This window comes from Camelus dromedarius, chromosome 31 (assembly GCF_036321535.1).
Source record: "Camelus dromedarius isolate mCamDro1 chromosome 31, mCamDro1.pat, whole genome shotgun sequence".
Classification (NCBI taxonomy): domain Eukaryota; kingdom Metazoa; phylum Chordata; class Mammalia; order Artiodactyla; family Camelidae; genus Camelus; species Camelus dromedarius.
In genome coordinates this window covers 25,081,718-25,092,310 of record NC_087466.1, presented here as the reverse complement: position 1 = coordinate 25,092,310, position 10,593 = coordinate 25,081,718, and the positions used below count along the sequence as shown (strand labels likewise).

Genomic DNA, 10,593 nt, shown 5'->3' with positions numbered 1-10,593 from the left:
GTGTAAGTATACCCAAACTCTTGTGCTCTGGGTAAAATAAAATGAAACATGAAAATAGGCATAAGGAACTGACAATAAATACAGACGGTCTTCAAAGAAGGAAAGAACATACAATGGAGGAAAGATAGTCTCTTCAGTGACTGGTGATGGGAAAGCTGGGCAGGTGAACATGAATCGGCGAAGCCAGGACACTCCCGCACACCACACACACAAATACACTCAAAGTGGCTTAAAGACTGCAACATAAGACAAGACACTGTAAGCCTCCCGAAGAAAACACAGGCAAAACATTTTCTGACATATATCTTAACAATGTTCTCCTAGGGCAGTCTACCCAGGCAATAGAAAAAAAGCAAAAATAAACTGGGACTTAATTAAACTTATAAGCTTTTCCACTACAAAGAAAACCATAAACAAAATTCAAAGACAGCCTATGGCAAGGGAGAAAATATTTGCAAATGATGAGACTGACAAGGGCTTCATTTCCACAATATACAAACAGCTTATACAACTTAATAACAAAAAAACAAACAACCCAATTCCAAAATGGGCAGAAGACCAAAAGAAGCATTTCTCCATGAAGACATACTAATGGCCAAAAGACACATGGAAAAATGCTCAATATTGCTAACTATCAGAGAATTGCAAATCAAAACTACAATGAGGTATCACCTCACGTAGGTCAGAATGGCCATCATTAAAAAGTCCATAAACTACAAATGCTGGAGAGGGTGTGGAGAAAATGGAACCCTCCTACACTGCTGCTGGGAATGCAGTTTGCTGCAGCCACTATGGAAAACAGTATGGAGACTCCTTAAGAAACTAAACAGACTTACCATATGATCCAGCAACCCCACTCCTGAGCATATATCAGGAGGGAACTCTAATTCGAAAAGATACATGCATCCAAATGTTCACAGCAGCACTATTTACCATAACCAACATATGAAAGCAACTTAAATGTCCATCAACAGACGACTGGATAAAGAAGATGTGGTTTATTTATATAACGGAATACTACTCAGCCATAAAAAAGAATAAAATAATGCCAATTGCAAGAACATAAATGGACCTGGAGACCATCATTCTAAATGAAGGAAGCCAAAAAGAGAAAGAAAAATACCATATGATATCACTTATATTTGGAATCTAAAATATGATACAAATGACCTTATTTACAAAACAGAATTAGACTCAAAGACACAGAAAACTTATGGTTACCAGAGGGAAAGGGAGGGTGAAGGGATATAATGGGAGTTTGAGATATACAGGTACTAACTACTATATATAAAATAGATAAACAAGGTCCTGCTGTATATAGCACAGGGAACTGTATTCAATATCTTCTAGTAACCTATAATGAAAAAGAATATGAAAACAAATTATGTGTATGTATGACTGAAACATTATGCTGTACATGAGAAATTGACACAATACTGTAAACTGACTACACTTCAATTTTTAAAAAGTAAAAAAACAAAAATAAAAAGTAAAATTTTGCATAATGCCTTCCTTAGAAGGCACAAGGAAAAATGAGCAAAATATAAAGAGGTGGGCGGGGATCTCTGTGCATCATTTTCATTGAACAAACAGTGGTTGAATACCTATTCCGTGCCAAACACGCTCAGCCCAGGAGAAGCAGCAGAAACGCTGCAGACTAGTCACAGGCCTCTTGGGAGCAGTTACACTGATGCCCAAGCAGATGGAAACAGGATGCATCACAGGAGCATCGCTGTGATGACGGTGACTGACAACAAGCAGTGGCTAGTCAAGGGTCCAGAAAAAAAAAAAAAAACCTCACAGAATGGATCAAAATTTGGAATGGCATCTGAATTCTCATTAGCATCTCAAGAGGAGAGAAAACAGAGCATTCAGGAGTTAAGTATAAACATTTTCAGAGCACAGGTCTCAAAATTTATATCAAATGCACCCTTTCACAGGCAGCTATTGTGAAAACAAACCAAGAAAAAAGATGACACAATGAAAACAGACAATAAAATCTGAAAGGAGATTCCAGGGTAATAATTGTACAGCCATGTCTTGAGAAAAATTAGGTTTCACTGGAGCAAGTCAAACGACACAGGAGTGTTGTCACCAGGAGGGTGAAATGGACAGAATCACCAATTGAGCTGAATACACCAAAAGAGTATTCAGATATATGAAGAAGAATCTGTTGTTAAATTAATTATAAAAACATTAATGAGAACAGAGGAAGGTGGGCAGGCAAATAAAACAACTCAAGGAAAAAATGATTTATGAACAAAAACTAACCATCGTGCACTTGCATGATTCACCCGTGAACAGAAATTACAGTCGTAAAGACGTGAAAACTGAAGACTGATCTAACCACAAGTACGAAACAGCCTGATTAGGACGATGAGGGTCTGGGACCAGGCAGCGTGTGTATCCTGGGGAGTCTGAGGAAGGAGCATGAGAGAGAATTAAATCTCTACCCTTCCTACTGAGTAACTAGAGGAGAGAGTGAAGGTGCAGTAGCAGAAGCTGGTTATTCAGAAAGCATGGAGGTAAATGTCAGAAGAAAGAGCTAAGAGAGATGAAAACGGTTTTTCTCTGGGGGAATGAAAAACAGAGGGGGCAAGGTGGACAGAATGCTGTTTAAACATCGACGCAAAGGTAACAGTGGACAGGGAACCAGACACAGGACTACGCCCTCAGGCACAGTGACAAATATTTGGAGGCTGACTACAGAGAATGCGGAGAGTCGGCCCAGATGTCCCAAAGGAACCTGCTGACCAAGGAATGGACAGAAAAGGGTATTCAGAGAATACAGCAGCAGTCAGGTTTGAAGACAGCACATCACAGGATCTTAACACCACACTCCAAGTTTCACTACATCCTAAACCTGAACGCTCATTCATTTTGCACACAAGCTCCAAACTGTATTTTCCCAAACACTGATTCCCAACTGGGGCAGTACCCGCCTTGGATGCACTGAGCAATGAACATGAGCCTGTTCGACTATGACAATGGCTTCAGAGGGAGTATAACTGTCTATCACATGGTCTTAAAGTCAGAACTATTTCCAGAAGAAGAACACAGGCCAGTGAGTAATTAATCTGTGCCCTCGAGTCAGACCTGCTCAAATGTTTGCCTGTCAGTGTTGTCCCTGAAGACCTGCAAAGTTCAATAACTGCAGAAAATGAGATCACTGCTGGTATCTCAAGGAGCAGCACAACAAACTAAGAAACAAGGAAGGAACAGCAGAGCCAGAGAGCAGGAGGCAGGAGTTCATAAGGTTACAGACGATTCAAACATGATTCAGGCCTGTGTTAAACATTATTACTGGCCATGGCTCACCTTGAGTTTAGCCACAGGAGACAGCGGAAAAGGAAATTAAGCTCAGAGAGCAGAACCAAGGGCTCACTAGGCCACAGTCTGCCCAACCAGGGGCCCCACGCACTGCAAACCAGTGACTTCTCTGTGGTGCCCACTGCTGCTGCTCTCCCAGAACAGGGTTCCTGTTGTACCCACCCCACACCTCTCTCTGCCGCTCCATCTGTCTGGTTGGTCGTACGTGGATCACTTACCTTTAGTTAGCGATCCCCAGACCACAGAGAACCACCACCAGGTCTGATTACCAACGGTGACCCTAGACTTGCACTAACACAGGACAAGAATGAGAATAGGGGTGACAGAATGTTTTCGAAGATGGGTGGATGGAAGGAAGGGTGCGACTGGATGCGACATGGCTAAGGAGGCAGATGGAGGAGGGCAGTGCCGCCTACCCAGCAGCTCTCCTGCCCCTTCCTGGGCTGGCTGAGCCTGGGCTTTGCTTCCCACCGCCATCCATGCACTTCAGGAGGGCACATGGGGACCCATCTCCACACCTGCCCCCTCGAAGGTGAAGCATGTTTCTCCTGAGCTAACAGGGATGCTTCCACTTCCCTTGCCAGAGTCTCCTTTAGACAAGTGTGTGTGATCACAACACGGCCTAATGAACACAGGGAGTCTGCCGGGGCTTCCTGAAACAGATTTTACTGCCTGATAAACAGGGTCATGTGGGAAGACACAGTCTTTCTTACTCCACTGGCCACTGGTATAGCGGCAGGTGTTGGCTGGAACTGTAACAGCCATCTGATGACCATGAGGGAGGAAATCTGAGGAAAATACTGACGTACTTAGATGACAAGGCAGAGAGAGACCTCTGGGGATTTAGTTACCCCTAAAAGATGCCCCACTTCAGGACGCTCTGCGATGTATGGTAATAAATCACTTTTGCTTAAATAGGCTGACTTATATTAATTAAAAAAAAATTGCACCTGCAACAATCCTAATGATACAAGATTAACTGCTGATTTACTCGCTCATGCTCATGACAGAACACACAGGTGCAGAGGGAAACATCTGACAGTAACACCAAAGTGAACTAAGAGTGTAAGAGTAAAAGGGATAAATCTGGCTAACAAGTAGAACAATCAAGAAATGAAATAATACTGACCTCGTCTTGGGTGAGAATGGAGAAGATGGAGGCCTTAAAAGACTTCTTTTTAAAGGACCAAAACAGTAACATATTACGGTAAGACTAGTGAAGAGAGGTGTGTACAAAGGAGATTTAAGCTGACACCCCAGTGCCAGGAGAAAAGCCAGGAGCACAGAGGAACCAGCCATCAGAAAGATGAGAGGACGTTCCCATATAGTGATGGGGCAGTGGGAGAGACATTCCAATTCCACTTTCTGAAAGTGAGATAAGGGGGTGGCACATGCAGAAAAGATGCCCTGGGCACTGACTGAATCCAGTACCAAAGGGCAGATGAAAGAGGGACGGGGCTGTCAGTCACCAACTGAGAAAAAAAGAGCTTAAACCTTCAGAATGGAAGTCTTTTGAACTTACAACATACAAGGAAACTGGAGAATATAAGAAAAGACCCCTCTGGACTCAGAGGGGAGAGCAAGAGGGGCCAGTAAACCATGAGGAGGGTGAGCCCTTTGTGATGCAGCGTGAGAGGGGCTCAGTGGGGTGACCTGAGTAACAGGGCAGGGAGCAGCTCAGGCAGGAGAGCATGGTGGCAAGGTGGTCAGCAAGGAGACACGGAAGGGGTGGTATCTCCTGATCAGTAGGTTCCAAGAAGAAGGAAACTGGAACTGTGGTTGTTGAATATAAACGTAAGACATTTTTTAAAAAAAACAGGAATGAGAAGGGGTGTGAAAGTCATACCGAGGGCCGTAAACAAGGAACGCTTGCTTCAATGCACAATGAAATGAGTCTATTACCATGGGAACGTAAGAAGGAAGCTGAGACGGCCAGAGAGGGGAGTAACGAAGACAGGATAGTTAAAACGAGACACAAGTACAAACCCGAAGGGAGCGTCACGTCAGAACTCAGCCCAGGTCTGGGCACGGAGGAAAAGCACTCCGTGTCCTGCTCACTCACCTGCATGGCCCTGACTTGGGATTTGCATCATCCACAGCTCTTCTTGCTCCAACTGGAAAATGGCACTGGGTTTGGTGTGCTGGTGCCCTGTGAGTGGAAAATCACACACAACCTGGCCAAGACTGCCCAGGATCCAGGAATTCTCAAGAATGGGGAGACTCGGTTCAGAGGCAGCACCGTGAAGCTGCTCTTGGGCACTCTGGCAAAGTAAACACCATTCAGCCAGCATAATCTGATGCCAAAGGGAGAGTAAGAAAACCTGGTCTCTAAATACAAGCACAGAAACACCAAATATTTTACAGAAGTCCCCTGGCTTTCAGCAACCAAGAAGGGGAGGCTGGAGATTCCATACCCTCTTTTCAGGGAGGCAGCACTTACCCAGGGACGCCAGGTTGTTATAGTTCTCCAACATCACACTCCTGTACAGGTGCTTCTGAGCTGGGTCCAGCAGCCGCCATTCCTCCCAGGTAAAGTCCACAAACACGTCCATGAATGACAGTGGTCCCTGGAACAGCATATTCCCGTCCAATGTCAAATTATTTTACTCAGTTCTCATAAACAAAAGGCTGCCAAGGGTGGCCATTCTTTACATGTTGTTTTGTGAGAAAAGCAAAAATTTATTGAAAGCATTCCATCTATATGCATTAAATCAGTTAACCTTTCGTTAAACAAATGCAAATACCATGTGCCAGGTATTCAATTAGGTGCAGGTGATATAAAAATGGATGCAAGGCAGTCATGCCTGCAAGAGTTGTTCAGCATGGCAGAGGAAAGCAAACTTAAATACATAAAAATGCAACAGGGAGTAAAGAAGCTCAGATAAAAGAACCTGCAGAGAACATGGGCAGAACAGAGGAACGGGCAGCGCTGCCGAGAAGTGTCAACTGAGTTGAGAACGGGGCCGGGAGGAGCTGCCATGGAAGAGAAGACTTGTGAAAACTTGGCGGAATAAAAAAAGGCAATGGCTGTAAGTAGCCGCCACTTTGTGGAGCAAAAGATCTGAACGTGAAGATACACGATGGCAAATAAGCACATGACACGATGCTCAACATCATATATCCTTAAGGAGCTGCAAATTAAAACGGCCAGACATCACACACACCTAGAATGGCTAAAATTTTCAAAAACTGACAACACCAAATTTGAAAATGAAATTTCAAATGTGATGAAAGACATGAATATAAACATCCAAGAAGCTCAGCAGACTCCCAGACATGATATAATCAAATTTTCTACAAAGGCAAAACCATGAAAGCATCAGAAGACAAATGACTTGTCACACAAAAGGGCTGCTCAGTAAGAGTATAAGCTGATTTCTCATCAGAAGATCAGAGACCAAAAGGCAATGAACCCATACACTCAAAGAGCTAAAACAAAATAACTGTGAGCCAAGACTCCTACACCTGACAAAACTGTCCTTCAAAAGTGAGGTAAAATTAAGACATCACCAGAGAAACAAAGTAAGTTTGCTACCACTAGACTTGCTCTGCAAGAAATGCTCAAGGGAGTGCCGCAGGTGAAACAAAAGGACACTAGAGGGGGAGTATAGCTCAAGTGGCAGAGCGCATGCTCAGCACTCAAGACGTCCTGGCTTCAATCCCCAGTACCTCCTCCAAACAGAAATAAATGAATAAATCTAATTACCTTCCCCTCATGAAAAACAAAGCAAGCAAAATGTGTGCTTGGATACCGTTCTATAAATCTGTCTCATCCTTTAAAAAAATAAAAATGAAAAAGGACACTAGAGAATACCTTGAAGCTGCCTAAAGAAACATCTAATAAAGGTAACATCTGGGCAATAATTAATGGTAGTTATTATTTTAATTTTGATTTGTAACTCTACATTTTCTTTTCTACATAATTAGAAAAGACCAATGCTTTTGAAATAACTATTGCTTTATGTTTCGGAGCACACAACGTATAAAGATGTAATTGTGTGACGTCAACAACCAAAAGGGGTGGGGCAGAGCCCCAAAGGAGCATACTGTCTGCATGTTTTTGGAGTTAAGCTGGTATAAATTCAAGTCAGAATGCTATAACTTTAGGAAGTTAAATATACTCCTATGGCAACCACAAAGAAAATAGTTATAAAACTTACATGAAAGCAAATGAAAAAGGAATTTAGATATTCCACTACAATAATTCAACTAATCACAAAAGACAGTAATGCAAGAATTGAATGACCAAAATGCTATAAGGTATATAAAAAGCAAAGAGCAAACGACAGAAATAAACCTCTCCTTATGAGTAATTACAATAAGTGTAAATCAGCTAAACTCTACAGTGAAAAGACAGTTTGGAAGAATGGATTAAAAAACATGACCCAATATATGCTGTCTACAAGAAACTCATTTTAGACCCAAAGACACAAAAAGACTGGAAATGAAAGGATGAACAGAGACATTCCATGCAAGCAGTAACCAAAAGAGAGCAGGGGTGGCCACACTAACATCAGACAAATCAAAAGAGATTATAAGAGACAAAGAAGGAAATGACAGGTTATTACATTTTAATACAGCAAGAAGACTGACAATTACAAATAGTTATACCTAATAATAGATTGTAAAAATACATGAAGCAAAATCTGACAGAACTGAAGGAAGAAATAGTTTTATAATAATAACAGGAAACTTCAATATTCCACTCTCAAACATGGATGGAACAATCAGACAGAAAATAAGGAAACAATTTAAATAAACTCATTAGTTCTAACAGACATATACAGAAAACTCTAACCAACAACATACACATTCTTCTCAAGTACAATGAAATATTTTCCAGGACAGACCGTAATGTTAGGCCACAAATTAAGTCTCAACAGATGTAAAAGATAAATATTATACAAAGTATCTTCCCTGGCCACAAAGGATTAAGTTAAGCATCACTAAAAAAGTGGGGGAAAAGGAAAATACACAAACTTTAAAAAAAAAATTAAACAACACAGTCTTAACCAACAGATCAAAGAAATCAAAATGGAAATTAGTAAACACTTGGACATGAATGAAAACAAAACAGAACAAAACTGATGGGATGCTGCAAAAGCAGTGCTGAGGAGAAAGCTTACAGTTATAAATAATTGTATTTAAAACAAGAGACATCTCAAATCAACAATCTAACTCTACAAGTTAAGGAAATGGAAAAAACCAAACTAAACACAAAAATAGCAACAGAAAGGAAATAATATAGATTAGACACAGATAAACAAAATAGAGACTAGAAAAATAGGGAAAAAAATCAATGAAACCAAAGCTTAGTTCTTTAAAGAGATCTACAAAATTGATAAACCTTCAGATAGATGGACTAAGAAAAAAAGAGAAGATCTGAATTACTAAAATCAGAAACAACAGTGGGGAAATTAGTAATGATTAGTTCAGACTCAAAAATGATTATCTAAAAGGACTATGAAAAACTGTGTGCCAAGAAACTGGATAACCTCGTTGAAATGGGTAAATTCCATTTGCCTTTCAATCAACATTACATCACAAAGAAACAGAAAATTTGAAAGGAACTATAACTAGGAGATTGAGTCTGTAGTAAAAAAAATTTCCCAAAAATAGAAAAGCCAAGGCTTCACTGGTGAATTTTATCAAACATTTAAAGAAGTACTAACACTGGTCTTTCTCAAGTTTTTACAAAAAACTAAAGAGGAGGGAACACTTCCTAATTCATTCTGTAAGACCAGGATTACCCTGATACCAAAGCCAGACAAGGATACTGCAAGGAAACTACTAAAGACTAGTACTCCTTATGAAATAGATACGAAAATCCTCAATACAGCAACAACACATCAAATTCAGCAGCTTATTAAGAAGATTACACACCATGACCAATGGGATTTATTCCTGGAATGCAAGGATGGCTCAACATTTGAAAATCCCTCCGTGTAATACACCACATTAACAGAATGAAGTTAAAAAAAAATGACCATCTCAATTAATGCAAAGAAAAAGCATTTGACAGATTTGAGCAACTTTTCATGATAAAAACACTCAATAAAGTAGGGATAGAAGGAAAGTATGTCTAGATAATAAAAACTCAGTGAATAGCATTCTCAATGGTGAAAGACTGAAAACTTTTCCTCAAAGATTAGGAACAAGGCAAGGATGCCTGCTTTTACCATTTCTATTCAACATAGTGCTGGAAATTATAGCCAGAGCAATTGGACAAGAAGAAATAAAAGGCATCCAGCTTAGGAAACACGGAGTAAAATTCTCTCTGTTCATGGACAAAATGATCCTATTGTAGAAAACCTTAAAGATATATATATATATAAAGCCAGTTACAACAAACGAATTCAGCAAACAGCAGGATTCAAAGTCAACAGACCAAAATCAGTTCCATTTCTATACACTAATAATAATCTGAAAAGCAAATTATGAAAACAATTCCATTTAAAACTGCATCACAAAGTAGTAACTTAACCATGTAGTTAAATGACTTGTAGAATGAAAACTAAAAATAGTACTAAGTGAAATTAAAGAGACATAAATAAACATAAATGTTATTTTCCTTACTAACATGTCAATACTACCCAAAATGATCTACAAACTCAATGCAGTCCCTAATAAAATTCCAATGATGTTTTCTGTGATGCATAGAAACTAAAATACATATGAAAGCTTAAGGGACCCTGAAGAGCCTAAAGAATCTTGAAAAAGGGATTTCCGGTCAAGATGATGGAGAGGTAGGACCACGAGCTTGCCTCTCCTCGCAACTACAACAAAACCAGAACTGAATGCTAAACAACCATCGAAAAAAGACTGGAACCTAGCAAAAAAAATCTTTTGCAACTGGAAACATGAAGAGGGAATCATGGCAGGACAGTAGGAGGGGGGTGCTCACAATATAATCGGGCCCCATACGTCTCGGGTGGGCGACCCACAAGCTGAAGGTTTGTTAAGTCGCAGAGGCCCTCCCACAGGAGCGAGAGCTCTAAGCCCCACATCAGGCTCCCCAGCTCGGGTCCCAGCATTGGGAAGAGGAGACCCCAGGACATCTGGTTTTGAAGGCCAGGGGTATACAGAGAACCAAAACTCAACCAAAAAAGCCAACCTATTCAAAAGTGGTCAGAGGACCAGAATAGACATTTCTCCAAAGAAGATACACAAGTGGCCAATAAGCACGTGAAGATGCTGAACATCACTAATCATAAGGGAAATGCAAATCAAAACCAAAATGAGCTTTCCACCTCACACCAGTTA

At 40.6% G+C, this 10,593-nt stretch overlaps 1 protein-coding gene across 4 annotated transcripts in view; it reads right to left on the bottom strand.

Moving 5' to 3' along the window:
• ZNF268 (zinc finger protein 268) overlaps nt 1-10,593 on the bottom strand; it is a 30,002-nt gene that overhangs the window by 10,425 nt on the left and 8,984 nt on the right. For 2 of the 4 annotated variants that reach the window (XM_064481385.1, XM_064481383.1), the window contains exons 4-5: nt 5,771-5,897; nt 5,393-5,479 (exon numbers count right to left, since the gene is read on the bottom strand). In XM_064481385.1, coding sequence (XP_064337455.1) covers nt 5,393-5,479; nt 5,771-5,897 — 214 coding nt within the window. Of the gene's footprint in view, nt 1-622; nt 1,355-5,392; nt 5,480-5,770; nt 5,898-10,593 lie in introns of those variants that run through there. The other 2 variants (XM_064481386.1, XM_064481384.1) reach the window with 2 other exon arrangements.